Source organism: Ovis aries, chromosome 17, assembly GCF_016772045.2.
Source record: "Ovis aries strain OAR_USU_Benz2616 breed Rambouillet chromosome 17, ARS-UI_Ramb_v3.0, whole genome shotgun sequence".
Taxonomy (NCBI): Eukaryota; Metazoa; Chordata; class Mammalia; order Artiodactyla; family Bovidae; genus Ovis; species Ovis aries.
In genome coordinates this window covers 45,121,099-45,135,597 of record NC_056070.1, presented here as the reverse complement: position 1 = coordinate 45,135,597, position 14,499 = coordinate 45,121,099, and the positions used below count along the sequence as shown (strand labels likewise).

General features: G+C 47.9%; 1 protein-coding gene and 1 non-coding gene across 15 annotated transcripts in view; both read left to right on the top strand.

Annotated features, from left to right (window-relative positions):
- The window catches only part of EP400 (E1A binding protein p400), a 112,010-nt gene that overhangs the window by 65,897 nt on the left and 31,614 nt on the right, over nt 1-14,499 (top strand). For 13 of the 14 annotated variants that reach the window (XM_042234482.1, XM_042234479.1, XM_042234478.1 and 10 more), the window contains 8 exons: nt 529-771; nt 2,613-2,777; nt 4,021-4,176; nt 5,421-5,515; nt 6,116-6,387; nt 9,515-9,717; nt 9,807-9,976; nt 12,656-12,852. In XM_042234482.1, coding sequence (XP_042090416.1) covers nt 529-771; nt 2,613-2,777; nt 4,021-4,176; nt 5,421-5,515; nt 6,116-6,387; nt 9,515-9,717; nt 9,807-9,976; nt 12,656-12,852 — 1,501 coding nt within the window. The remainder of the gene's footprint in view (nt 1-528; nt 772-2,612; nt 2,778-4,020; nt 4,177-5,420; nt 5,516-6,115; nt 6,388-9,514; nt 9,718-9,806; nt 9,977-12,655; nt 12,853-14,499) is intronic. The other variant, XM_042234483.1, reaches the window with a different exon arrangement.
- On the top strand, nt 12,282-12,411 carry LOC114108883 (small nucleolar RNA SNORA49). Its single transcript, XR_003585618.1, has one exon. It is a non-coding gene; the product is annotated as a small nucleolar RNA SNORA49 (small nucleolar RNA).

The following is a 14,499-nucleotide window of genomic DNA, read 5'->3' as shown; positions in this document are numbered from 1 at the left end:
AACTTCTGAGGAAGTCTGCTCTTGTGTTCAGTGCCACCACTTCAACGTAACCTGCTTGTTACTGTGAAGAAGGATAGGGTTAAACGGCAGGAAAGGTAGTAGGTAGTCTTGTAACCCTTATCTGTGGGGTCACGACCAGTGTTTTTCTGAGATCTTCGTAAATGCCAGAGCAGCTTGTTGTAAGAGCTCTTTGGGAAGAAGGGCAGCCAGTGCTGCCTGCCTTCTCGTGTGGTGAGAACGTGGCTCTCACTGATACATCGGAAGGGCCGACTTTGACACTACGTTTACTCCAGAGACACACCATGTAGCAGGGTGGTGAACATGAAGTGAAAATAGTTAACAACATATAAAATATTAGATTTTTCTCATCCCCTAGGCCATCCCGCCCCCCTTTTAGGGAGGGCTTCTCATTTGAGAGATGGTGTGAAAGAAATACTGTTTGTTTTATTTCTGTAAAATTCGGATTTAATACTGCATTGTATGAAGAACCTCTAACAGCTTTGCACAAACCAACCTTATCAATTGCAGCGGCAGCAGCCCCGTTTCAGACCTCTCAGGCCTCCACCGGTGCTCCGAGACACCAGCCTACCTCGACCTTCAGCACAGCACCTAGCCCAGCCCATCCTGCGAAACTGCGGGCTCAGACCACTGTCCCGGCCTCCGCCCCGGGCCCACCCCAGCCCCAGCCCCAGGCCCCCTCGCACCCGGCCGGGCAGAGTGCGCTGCCTCAGGGGCTGGTGCTCACCTCGCAGGCCCAGGCGCGCCTGCCGAGTAAGTGGCCTTGCCTCTCCCTGGTCTGCCACCTCTTTGCACAAGGACGTTGTATTCAGATGAGCGGCGTGTGAAGAGCCTTGCTGTCCGCTCCCTTCGTCTCCCTGACCCTGTGTCCAGTGCTGCCTTTCGCCACACTGTCCTTTCTAGCCCTTGGCCTACAGAGGGAGGCCCCCCTCAGGGCCAAGGTCCAGGGTCTTGTACTCTCTCTGTCCTTTCTCCTGGCGCCGTCCATCAGCTCTGCTTCCCTCCTAGGCTTGTGCTCCGCCTTGGTGGCTGAGGCTAGCACTTCTCCTTAGTAAGCCTTGGGCTCGTCCTGTCAGCCTCCAGGGGCCCCTCAGAGAGCAAACTGCAGGGGAAGGAAAGCTTGTGAACTGCACTCCCACTTCCTGCTAGTCTCTTGGCTTATCCCCAGATTTGAAGCTGCAGTGAGTTATTGCTTAAGTGAGATGTTTTGCAGTAGATCACTGACGTTTTTAAATAGAACTTTTTATTGTGACCAGTGTGATTAGTCTACTACCTCTGTCCATGCTGCAGTTGGAAATATACTGACAGAACTATCTGGGCTACACCATTTCTCAGATACCACCTGGAGCACCTTATTTGTTGGCACAACAAGCTATGTTGAGGCTTCTCTGGAAAGACAGGAGAGGGAAGTAGGGTCATGAGGAGACCCTGAGTTAAGTTAGTTTTCTCTTGTGTCACGCCTCTCTCTCTCATGCCAGCAGATGAAGAGCACTTATCCTGGTTCATTGCCCAGGGCAGGAGAGCCCCTTACATGTGTTCTGCGGGTGTTTTTGGCCTGAGGTAGTAGTCCCGAGGGGTGTATTGTCGGAGCCGTGCTTAGGGGAGTGTGAGGGGCCAGGCCACCTTTCACTCTGGCGCCTCCGCTTGTGGACTGAGGGGAGCTCATGGAAGAGTCATGTTTCTATGCACAGATCTCTGCGTCTCCTTTTCCGTTTCCCCTCCCTTGTTTACGGTTTCTGTGGGCAGCATATCCTTGGGCGTTTTTCTAGTCTTTGGCTAACTATTCTTTTTATAGTATCACTAATAATTCTGGCATGAATTTTCATGGGAGGAACATTTAGACTCGAATATCAACCATTGGGTTTAAAGAAACCTTTGAAGCTGTTGCTCAATTCCAGCTTGAAGGTAGTATCATTTTGAGTTAGGTACATACGATCTCATCTGAGTTCTGTTTGAAAGAATTTAAACAGTGTTAAATTTTGCATTTTTTAAGTTAGAATTATAGACTGAATTCTACTATCTAGTTCAAATTAGTGTGAATATTGTATCATAAAGTGTGATGTATTTATGTACTTAAATACATTGCCAAATTTTGAAAAGATTATGGGCATAATTAAAGCTAGTTCTGTATTTTATATCTGTAGTGATAAAATCTCATTTGTCTCTGTGAGCTAAATTCGATATGTACTTTCTCACATTTTAAAAGTATTCTGAAAGGAAGAGGTTGATATGAGAGTTTCAAAGTGTATGGCCAGTATATTTCTGCTACTTTTGATGTTTGCTACTTTTTCTTGTTTGGAAAGAAAAGTAAAACATTCATTGATGGTTTGGTTAATTATTAATATCTGATACTCTAAAATTTCTACCTGTTAGGATTAAGTAAGTTGACCATTAAAACCTGGTGTTAATTCTAATTGTTTTTTCTTTTCTATTAAAATATCTTCTGAAAGTGTTAGAAAGCAATATCTAATGAATGTTCCTGTGACACTTTAGTTTGCTACAGACGGTCATTCTCTGTGACAAGTGATTGTCAGTAGAGCAGTCGCCAACCCTTCCAAAGAATGTTCATTCCCATTTTGTCTGCATCTCTGCAGGTGGGGAGGTGGTCAAAATAGCCCAACTGGCTTCCCTCGCAGGCCCGCCGAGCCGAGTCGCCCAACCAGAGACCCCTGTAACACTGCAGTTCCAAGGCAACAAGTTCACCTTGTCGCACAGCCAGCTTCGGCAGCTCACGGCTGGCCAGCCCCTACAGCTCCAAGGTAAGGCTCTCTGATGGGTGGTGGCCCAATAGGGGCTTGACTGGGGCGCCCCCCTGCAGCTGTGATTCTGGCCCCTTTAGCGCAGGTGCTTCACTTGGCCTAAATGAGTCTCAGCTTGTAGGTGTTCTAAAGATGAGGGAGGTGACTGGTATATCACCCAGTGGCCTGGCCCTTGGTCCATATTACATAGAGGATAGTAATTAAAAAAATTTTTGAATACAGTTTCCTATTCTAAAAATCAAAACAGAAAAAATGGCTCCTTTCAGATTTTAGTGTGAGGTAAATTGCCCTCAAAACTCTAACAGACTAGCAATTTACATAGGAGAAATTATTTTTTTTTTATGTACAGACTTTAAAACTTCCAGACTGCCTCTGGCTGAGAGCGGTATGTTCCTGCAATAACTGCTTCTTGGAGGAAACAAGGGGATGCAGTTTGAGTGGGATGTTAAAATTCATCCTCAGTGACTTGGCCAGAGCTCCCAGAGGTGGGGTCCGGCCACCTCCCCAAGCAGCCTCCCCAGACATGGCGTTCATGACTCCTGTCGGGGTGGACAGTTCAGTTGTCAGCCCTGTCTGGGGTGTTCCATGTGGACACCAGGGTCACATGTTAGCAGAGTGGAGGCCCCCAAGAAGCCTGCAGCAAAAAAAAAAAAAAAAAAGGTTTCATTTGGTTTACTCCGTATTTCTCCAGTTTTTTGACCAGAAGGGTGAGACCATCTCTTAAGAATTTCTGGTACGCTCTAGTATTTGTAGAGTATAATTCCAGAGTAGAGCACTTCAGGACTAAATCACACAGAGGCTGAAAATGGCAGGTTTCTTAAACTGTGGTTATAGAGCCACAGAGGTTTTTGATATTTCTTCATCCAGTTTGACTAGCTGGCACGCACCCATGTGTGGTCTGGGGGCAGGAACCACCCCCACCCACCCCCAACCCGCATGATGGCTCAGGCTTGGAGAGACAGTGAGTGGGAACCTGCCTCGCTGCCTGAAATCTGCATTGCAAGGAGTTGCAGAAGTTTTTCTTGACATTAAGCCAAGTGTCTTTGATCCTCAGAGTTTTCACTCATTGTGAATGAAGTAGTTCCATCTTTCTCTAGCAAACTGAACTTTGTGTTGCCTCATTGGAGCAAATTTGATTCTGGATTTTTGGTTTCTCACCTCATTCTGTACCTTTGGAAGTGGGTGTGGCTGGGGGATGGAAGGCACAGGCACCTCGTGACTGACCCGTGCCCTTTGCTTGCAGGCAGTGTGCTCCAGATTGTGTCGGCGCCTGGGCAGTCCTACCTGCGCCCTCCTGGCCCCGTGGTGATGCAGACCGTGTCTCAGGCGGGGGCCCTGAATGCCCTGGGAAGCAAGCCTCCAGCCAGTGGCCCAAGCCCCACGCCTGTGACCCCGCCAGGTAGAGTGGAGTGCTGTGAGCTGGGGGGATACTTGGCTTTGAGAGTGCTTACCAACTCTTTTTGCTTCTGAGGCAGCTGGAGGATGTTGATGGGTTCTGTAAGGCCCCAGAACCCGACAGTCCTATTTGTGGCTGCCTCTGATTTCCACAGACAGCGCATGTCTGCTACATCTCTTTTCTCTTTTGTTCCCAAAGGTCCTGGTTGAATACAACCAGCCGTCACTCACCTTAAGACTTTTTGTTTTGATTTTGCTCTAACAGGAGACTTGGAATCATGAGAAATTTTGCTTGTTCATGTTACAAATACATTTAGGGAACGTGCTAGAATTTCCCTCGGTCAGTTAACAGAACAGGGTTGTTCCTGCCAGCTGGCCAGTGCTCCTTCCAGCACCCCCACAGCCTGCTTACTGCCAGGGTCCCTTGCTTCAGACATACCCACCCTCCTGGAGTGCTTGCTGGGGAGCCCACCTGTTGCACATGGGCACTTTTCAGGTTGATGTGAGGAGGTGGCAAGGACCTCTCACAGCTAGAACCCTTGGTCACTACACCCCATCTCTGTCAGGGGCTCTGTTGCTGGGGTGGGTGCTGGAGGGTCCTGGTCACTGCTCTGTGTCCAGCTGGACCACTTGCAGTTCTACTTGTATTTGGTTGGCTTCATACTTCAGGTTTTCTCTTCCCCAGAGGGTGCTCAGTCCTGTTCTGTGAGGCCCGAGACTCCCAACCTGACACCAGTCCAGCCACTGGGTTCTAGTCATCTCAACCCTTCCTCTTGCTCCCTGCAAGTGGATCCTTCACTGAGAACTGATGACTGACTTCAGCCACCCCCTTCATAGTCCTTGTGGAGAAGTCTCTGTGAAGACAGGCAACATGGCTTGGCTGATGGGAGCAGACTGTCCCGGGCCCTGGCATCCCTCTGTCCAGGGCACACAGGGTTGATGCTGCCGAGATGTCAAGGACAGCAGAGTGTAGGGCCCTTGTGGCTGCTGCTCAGCAGGATGGTGGGGAGGTTTGAGGGGCACACAGGGCTCTTGGCAAAGAGTCAGACCCTGACGTTCACTTCAGATCATGGCCAGAGAGCAGGAATGCCTCACTGTTGGTTCTGAATGATTTAGACTTGAGTTGACATATTCTAGAAATGTGGTTGTGAAAGCCAAGGATGCTCCAGGAAGCATGCCAGTGAAGGAGGGCCTCTAGAGGGCATGCCAGTAGTTTTGTGTGCCAGCTTTTTGTTTTTCCATTTGTAGTGGGTGTGCCTGGTCGAGTGGCAGTCAGTCCGCTGGCCGCAGGAGAACCCGGAGCCGCCTCCAAACCAGCTTCTCCTGTCGCTGGCCCCACCCAGGTATGGTGCAGTAGACCCCAGTGCAGCGTCGTGGCATCTCTGCACACGCGAAAGTCCTTCTCAGAAGCTGCTCGTCATGGGGGAGGGCTGTGATATTAATATATCTGTGATATTAATATATATATTAATATGTATTAATTTATCTGTTTGTTGCTGCTGCTGCTGCTAAGTCACTTCAGTCGTGTCCGACTCTGTGCAACCCCATAGATGGCAGCCCACCAGGCTCCCCCGTCCCTGGGATTCTCCAGGCATGCCATCAAAAACACGGTGTCCCATTGAATTAGAGAAATAAAAACACTTTTTCTAATCCAGTAGGCTTTAGGATTGTAAAAATTACCTTTCCCATTTTTTTGTATACTTCTACTAGTGTTTCAAACATTAGAAATGCTCACTGTGTCTGAAGAAATACTACTCACGTTGGCAATGAAAATGGCGCTGTTTTCTCTGCTTGCTTTTCTGTCACTGTTTTCCGTGTAGCCTGGCCCCATGAGTCTTATGCATGCTCTATGGCCAGTTGCAATACACGGGGGACTCATAGGGCTCAGTAAGGCTGGCCCTGCTATTTCTCAGTAGCCATTTTCATCCCTGTTTTTGTTGAAGGAGGAGAAGAGCAGACTTCTGAAAGAGCGGCTGGACCAGATTTATTTCGTCAATGAACGGCGCTGCTCCCGCTCTCCCATCTATGGCAGAGACTTGTTGGGGGTTTGTTCCCTGCCTGGCAGAGAGCAGGTGCCTTGGTTCAGGGCTTCTGACCGTGGTCACGGGAAGGGGGCTGGGCCTGCAAGCAGGTACACATCGCCCTCGAAAAGTCACAGGGACCTGATTTTGACGCTGACTCAACGTCAAGAATCCCTCCAGGATGTCATCGACAGGTAAGGTAGAGTATTGTAAGCATTCTTTACTCACTCACTGTTGGTGGTGGTGTTCACTCACTAAGTTGTGCCCAGCTGTTTGGAACCCCATGGATTGCAGCATGTCAGGCTCCTCTGTCCTTCGCTATCTCCCAGAGTTTGCTCAAACTCATATGCATTGAGTCAGTGATGTCATCCAACCTTCTCATCCTCTGTCACCCCCTTCTCCTCCTGACCTCAGTCTTTCCCAGCATCATGGTCTTTTCCATTGAGTTGGCTTTTTGCGTCAGGTAGCCAAAGTATTGCAGCTTCAGCATCAGTCTTTCCAATGAACATTCTGAGTTGATTTCCTTTAGGACCTCCTTGCCATCCAAGAGTCTCTCAAGAGTCTTTTCCAATACCACAGTTCAAAAACATCAATTCTTTGGCACCCAGCCTTCTTTATGGTCCAACTCTCACATCCATACATGATTACTGGAAAGACCATAGCTTTGACTAGACAGACCTTTGTTGGCAAAGTGATGTCTCTGCTTTTTAATATGCTGTCTAGGTTGGTCATAGCTTTTCTTCCAAGGAGTAAGCGTCTTTTAATTTCATGGCTACAGTCACTGTCCACAGTGATTTTGGGGTCCAAAAAAGTAAACGCTGTGTTGCACCCCACCAACTTTTGTGGTTGTTTTGTGGACATTCATCTTACTTCTCTCCCCAGGTTGTCCTTTGGAGTCTGTTCAGAATCGATTTTGGGGTCTTCAGCTTTGGCATCAGATGGTCTCTCCACCCTCCAGGAAACCTGTGCCCTGCTCTTTGGGTTGATTCCTTCCTGTTTATCCCTCTCTCACCACCAAAACCTGGCAATCACTGATCTTTTTACTGTCTCCATAGTTTTGCTTTTCTGGAATGTCTTATAGTTGGAGTCATACAGTAGGCACCCTGTTCAGATGGCTTCTCTCATTTAGGAATGTGCACTGAAGGTTCTTCCGTGTCTCATCAGGGCTTGATAACTCATTTCTATTTAACACTGAATAGTGTTCCATTGTCTGGAAGCACCCCCTGCGTGTGTGCTAAATCACTTCAGTCATGTCTGACTCCCTGTGACCCTGTGGACTGTAGCCCGCCAGGCTCCTCTGTCCATGGGATTCTCTAGGCAAGAATACTGGAGTGGGTTGCCATGCCCTCCTCCAGGAGATCTTCCTAACCCAGGGATCAAACCCGCATCTCTTACGTCTTCTGCATTGGCAAGCGGGTTCTTTACCACTCATGCCACCTGAGAAGACTTGGAATCACCACAGTTTGTTTAAAAACATTCACATACTGGGACTTCTTGGTGGCCTGCACTTCCAGTGCTGGGGGCACAGGTTCAGTCCCTGGTTAGGGAAGAAAGATCCTGCAAGCCACCTGGTGCAACTGAAAAAAATCAAAAACGTTTGCCTTCTAAAAGACAGCATGGTTGCTGAGGAGTTTTAGCAATTATGAATGAAGTTGCTGCAAACATCTATGTTTATGTGTAGACATAGTTTTTAATTCCTTTGGGTAAATATCAAGGGATATGATTACTATATCTTATGGTAAGAGACTATTTAGTTTGTTAGAAATTGCCAAACTGTCTTCCAAAGTGACTGTACTATTTTGCATTCCCACCAGCAACGAATGAGAGTTCCTGTTGCGCCACATCCTTGCCAGCAATTGGTGTTGTCAGTGATCTGGATTTCGGCCATTTTAATAGATGTGTAGTGGTATCTTGTTTTAATTTGCATTTCCATCATGACATATTATGTTGAGCATCTTTTCATATGCTTATTTGACATTTATATGTTTTTGATAACGTGTCTCTTAAGGTTTTGATCTATTAAAAATTTTTTTTTAATTTTTATTATTACAGTAGGACTTTGTTGACTATCCATTTTTAATACCTTAGTGTGTATATGTCAATCCCAATCCATAGCTATTGCTTCCCCCATTTTTCTTATTGTTGCAAGTTCTTTGTATATTTTGGATAACAGTTCTTTAGCAGATGTATCTTTTGCAAATATCTTCTTCAAGTCTGTTGTTTGTCTTTTCATTCTCCTGACTTTGTCCTTCACAGAGCAAATATAATATCATCAAATGTCTGTTCCGTATTCACATTTCTGATTATTTCATGTTTTTTTTTAATATTTGAAGCAAAGTCACAATGAGGTACATACATAACAATCAACATATCTTTTATGTATCTTTTAATCTATAGGTTCTGTTTCCCCCTCTTTTTTTCCTTGCAGTTTATTTGTGGAGAAAATCTGGTGATCATTTCTGTTCCATTGATCTCTTTGTTCTTTGACAGTATCATGCTGTTGATTACTGTAGTAAATCTTGAAGTCAGGTAGTGCCAGTCATTTGACTTTTTGTTGTTCAGTATTGTGTTGCCTGTTCTGGTCTGTTGCTTCTCCGTGTAAACTTTAGATTGAATTTATCGCTATCTACAGAATAGCTGACTGGGACTGAACTGAATGTCTTGATCAAGTGGGAAGAACTGATGATGTCTTGACTATACTGGATCTTCCTATCCATAGTTACGGAATATCTCCATTTATTTAGTGCTTCTTTGGTTTCATTGATTAGAATTTTGACCAGAAATGGTTTTCAGTTTGCATGCAGCAAGGGAGAGGGCTTTCCTGGAGCAGGTGGTGTCTGCAGGTTGGGAGGTGGGTGTCCAGTTGACTGTCCGGGTCCTCTGAGTCGTCGTCTTGCTGCCCTTGGCAGGGCCTCCTCCTCCCAAGCCTGGCTCCCAACCCTGGCTGGGGATGCTGTGGCTGTAGCAGCTTCAGGGCTCATACCCTCCCCAGACCATCCAGGAGACAGAGTGCTTGTGTCCTGCCTCCGCACACATCCGTGTGCGCTCAGGGGGTAGGGGCAGCACTCTGCACTGCTTCTTTTGATCTGGGCAGGCCTCACTGGCTGGCACCCACTCCTGTGGCTGCTGTGATAGTGTGTTCCAGCAGGCACGTCCCTCCTGGGGGGACTGGAGTTAGGCACCCTGACTCCTCTCGTGACTCCCCACTGCCAGATGGTTCTGCCCTCTGCCTTCTCGAGCCTTCGCTGCCTGAGCCAGAGGGACTGCCTGCTGGAGGTGCCGTGGGTGTCACCTGTGACACGCATGCTTTCTGCTTCTCAGAGTGGTGTGCGTGATCCCGCCGGTGGTGGCCGCGCCCCCGCACTTGTGGGTGGCGAGGCCGCCCTCCCTCTACAGCCACAGGATGCGGCTCTTCCGGCACTGCCTGCGGGAGCACACAGCGCCCTACGCACAGCAGCTGCAGCGGATGACAGCTCTGCACTCGCTGCGGTTCCCCGAGCTGAGGCTGGTCCAGTTTGACTCAGGTACCAGAGGCGTCCCGTCCACTCTGCTCCCTGTGTCAAGCTTACTCGCTTTGGATAATGAGATGCTCTCGGTGTCACTCGTTTGACAGGAAAGCTGGAGGCCTTAGCCATCTTACTTCAGAAGCTGAAGTCTGAAGGACGCCGCGTGCTGATCTTATCACAGATGATTCTCATGTTGGACATCTTAGAAATGTTCTTGAACTTCCATTATCTCACCTACATAAGAATTGATGAAAACGCCAACAGTGAACAACGGCAGGTAGGAAGGAAATAGTTTCTTTTGTTCCCGTTTATGATTTCATTGGGTTAACTTTGATTGCCAGTTTCTAAGCTGGTTTCTCGGAGCCATGCAGTCTCAGTGTTGTCGTGTTATCTAAACAAAGGGAAGAACCTCTTAATGTCTCTGGACTTTAGCTGCACCCTTTGACACTTTTTCATAAGTCCTGTAACTTGGGAAATCCAGTTGGCTAGATGGCTCAGAATCAAAATTGGTGATTTGTGGTCCTTAAAAGAACGAGATGATTGTCCTTCAGAAAGTAGCCACATGAAATCAGAAAAGCCCTTCTGACTGACTTATACTTTAAAAATGTATATTCAAATAACATGCCCAGTTTTTACTTGGCCAGGTTAGCTGATTTTTTGGGGCTCTGAAATCACTGCAGATGGTGATTGCAGCCATGAAATTAAAAGATGCTTACTCCTTGGAAGGAAAGTTATGACCAACCTAGATAGCATATTCAAAAGCAGACATTACTCTTTGCCAACAAAGGTCCATCTAGTCAAGGCTATGGTTTTTCTTGTGGTCATGTATGGATGTGAGAGTTGGACTGTGAAGAAGGCTGAGCACCGAAGAATTGATGCTTTTGAACTGTGGTGTTGGAGAAGACTCTTGAGCGTCCCTTGGACTGCAAGGAGATCCAACCAGTCCATTCTAAAGGAGATCAGCCCTGGGATTTCTTTGGAAGGAATGATGCTAAAGCTGAAACTCCAGTCCTTTGGCCACCTCATGTGAAGAGTTGACTCATTGGAAAAGACTGTGATGCTGGGAGGGATTGAGGGCAGGAGGAGAAGGGGACAACAGAGGATGAGATGGCTGGATGGCATCACGGACTCGATGGACTTGAGTCTGAGTGAACTCTGGGAGTTGGTGATGGACAGGGAGGCCTGGCGTGCTGCGATTCATGGGGTCACAAAGAGTCGGACACGACTGAGCGACTGAACTGAACTGACTTGAACTTGATTCCATCAGGCTTCTGGTGGGGGTGCAAATTAGGACACCTTTCTAGAAAGCAAATTGACAGGATGGGTTGTAAACCTTAAAAATGAATATATGCTTGGCCTGGTAATTCTGTATCTGAAGTGAAGTGAAAGGCACTCAGTCGTGTCCGACTCTTTGCAACCCCATGGACGTAGTCTGTGGAATTCTCCAGACCAGAATATTGGAGTGGATAGCCCTTCCTTTCTCCAAGAGAGCTTCCCAACGATTGAACCCAAGTCTCCTGCATTGCGAGCAGATTCTTTACCAGCTGAGCCACAAGGGAAGCCCAAGCATATTGGAGTGGGTAGCCTATCCCTTCTCCAGTGGATCTTCCCGACTCGGGAATCAAACCAGGGTCTCCTGCATTGCAGGCAGATTCTTTACCAACTGAACTGTCAGGGAAGCCCTTATTCTGTATCTAGAACTCCTTTAGCAGCACCACACTTCTTAAAGATGTATCTATTCAATTGTCTGTGAAAGTGTTTGTAATAACCCCCAGTTGGGATCAAAGTCCACGTCCAGGAGTAGAAGAATGGGCCACAGTGGCCTGTGAGCCGCAGGGCTTGTCGCTGTCCTAAGTGTCCCACAGGGTGAACTAGGAAGTCGTACTCAACAGTGTTTCATAACAGGTCTTGGTATCATGGTGAAGTGTTTCCGAGTGCAGACAAGCTGCTGGGCTCTGCATCGCATTACCCACTTCACATCATCCAGTACACGCAGGCCTCCCTACGCTGAGAAGGCCTGGGAGGAAATACACCACAGTCTTAAGTAGTAAATTCCCTCGAGAGTAATGTAACACAGTAAGTCCCCTACATACAAATGAGTTCTGTTCTGAGAGCGTATTCATAAGTCCAGTTTGTAAGTTCACCAAAGTTAGCCTAGGTCCCCAACTAACACAATCGGCTACATCCCTGCTGCTTTTACACTGGTTTGGACATTCTCGGCTTGAAATAAAGATGATGCACCACTACGCTCTGTACCGTGCTGTACAGTGAAGTGCACAGAATCCCAACCAGTGCAAGGGTGCACGCGCATGACAGTGCACACCAGACATATGAACTAACATGTGGCTGAACGTGCGAACTCACCTTTGCATCTTTGAAAGCTAGCAACTTGAAGGTTCGTGTGTAGGCGACTTACTGTAGATAGAGAATTTCTTGAAGGAAGAGGACTGGTCTGCTGAGGGCTGGTCTGCTAAGGTCTGCTTGGGCACTGAAATCACTGCAGGAGAGATGTTGTGGGAAGGAAGCCATTTCAGCTGGCGGCCCTGAGGGGAGTGGAGGGCCCTGCCCCTGGCTGGCTGCAGCTCCCTCGGCCTTACTCCAGGGGCTTTTGCTGTAAGGCTCCTGGCATTGCTGGAGGGTACATGAACAAGCACGCATCCCTCCCCAGGGAGACTCTGCTGTTCTCTGGGGCCTACACGTGGAGCTGACAGTTCAGGGCGGGAGGCTGGCTGGCGACCTTCAAACAGGGTAGAGATGTTATCTATCAATAATCGAAGAATAGTGCACATGCCTGAAAGAATCAGGATAAAATGCTAAACTCCGATGTAATTGAAACACGAACCATGCATCAAAGGAAACACACACCAAACAATTTCTAACTGATTAGCATCCGAACATGTTGGAGGTTTCCTGTCCTTGATCAGGAGCGCTAACCTGGGAGCTTATCTCACCCCAGGAACTGATGAGGAGTTTCAACCGAGACCGGCGCATCTTCTGCGCCCTCCTCTCTACACACAGCCGTGCCACAGGTGTGAGCCTGGTGGAGGCAGATGCGGTGGTCTTCTACGATCACGACCTCAACCCTGTGATGGATGCCAAGGCCCAGGAGTGGTGCGACCGGATAGGGCGGCGCAAGGACGTGCACATATACAGGTGAGGTGGCTGCCAGCGGGGCAGCCAGGGGTGGCTGCAGCAATCTGCTTCGTGTGTTTCCTTTCCTTCAGGTGGGCTCACCTTCCTGCTATCCTGTCTGTTCTTTCTGTACACTCAGCCTTGCTTGGGACATAGTTGACTTGTTGGCAGTGGTGACTGGGTTTGCTGCTGAGACCCAAGTGCTGTCTTTCTAACGTGTACCTATTATATTTCTTCTAGAGTCTCTGACCTTTAAGAGGGTGTCTCAGGTTTTAGGTTGTTTCAGGTGTTGTCAAATGTAAATGATTTGTTATAACTTAACTGTGGCAACTTGTAAACAGGCTACTGAAAGAATTTAAATCTTATAAGCGGTCATCCACACATGGCTGAGAAAACCAGAGGAGGCTCTGCCTGTGTGTTGGCCCTCTGTCTGCCCATCTGGTGCCCAAGTGTGCAGGCATGTGACACGCCCCTTCCTCTGTGCTCCTGCCACCTCTGGGAGGGGTCGTTGCAGAGTGTGTGGTCCCTGACGGCTGGCCCATGGCTGGAACCCCAGCCTAGAACCCCAGCCCCACATGCATAACCTTTACCATTTTCAAGATGTAGTCATCCACACACTGTGTTTAAATAGCTTAATTTTTTTTCATTGTAAATGTGTTACTTGTTCATTGAAAAGAAATTTAAAAAAACGACAGCAAATGGAGAAGGCAAATAGCCTGCCCAGGAGGCTATTAGTAGCATTCCAGTGTCTTTCCAGACGTATCCCCAAGTTTTAATTTAAATTTGTTTTTAATAATGTGACTTACTTTTGCCTGTACTGGGTCTTTGTTGCTGCGCAGGCTTTTCTCTAGTTGAGGGGGGGCGGCTACTCTCTAGATGAAGCGCACAGACTCTTCATTGCGGTGACTTCTCTTGTTGCAGAGCACCGGCTCTAAGGCGCTCGGGCTGCAGTAGTTGCAGCTCTCCGAGCTCTAGGGCACAGGCTCAGTAATGGTGGTGCACAGGCTGAGTTGCTCTGTAGCATGTGGGATCTTCCTGGATCAGGGATCGAACTCGTGTCTTCTGCTTTGGCAGGCAGATACTTTACCACGGAGCCACCAGGGAAGCCCTCCCTGATTTTTTTAAATGGGTCGTGCCAGCAGTCTTACCATGTAATGCTGTTTTGTTTTAACAATATATTTAGAGCCTGTTTCCATGCAAATATATATAAATTTGGTATATTGTTTATGTAATTGAATAATGTTTCATTGTGTAATTGCTTACCATTGGCCCTTTAGCAGTTACTAGCTAGTAATGGGGAAAACATTTTATTCTCAGTAGCCACAGTCTGTAGACACTCAGGAACAACCTTGGCAGTAAAGGTGAAGGAAGTGCAGGAGTGGAGGGTTTAGTTGTGAAAGGATACGATCTGAGCGATGTCATGAACTCAGGACATGCTCTGTTCTGGGACAAGAAGACCTGGTTCACAAAACTGTAATGTTTCCCCAAAGTGATAGTGAAGTTTAACATCATCTTAATGGAAGCCCTGATCATGGAAGTAGGGAGCGGTTACTGCAGCTTTTCAGGTGGCATGAAGCAGCAGCCGGGGGATGCTGGTCCTTGGGCTGCAGCCGCTAGACACAGGTTCCTTTGGGAGGCGCACAGTGACTTGGGGGCATCTGCCCGCTG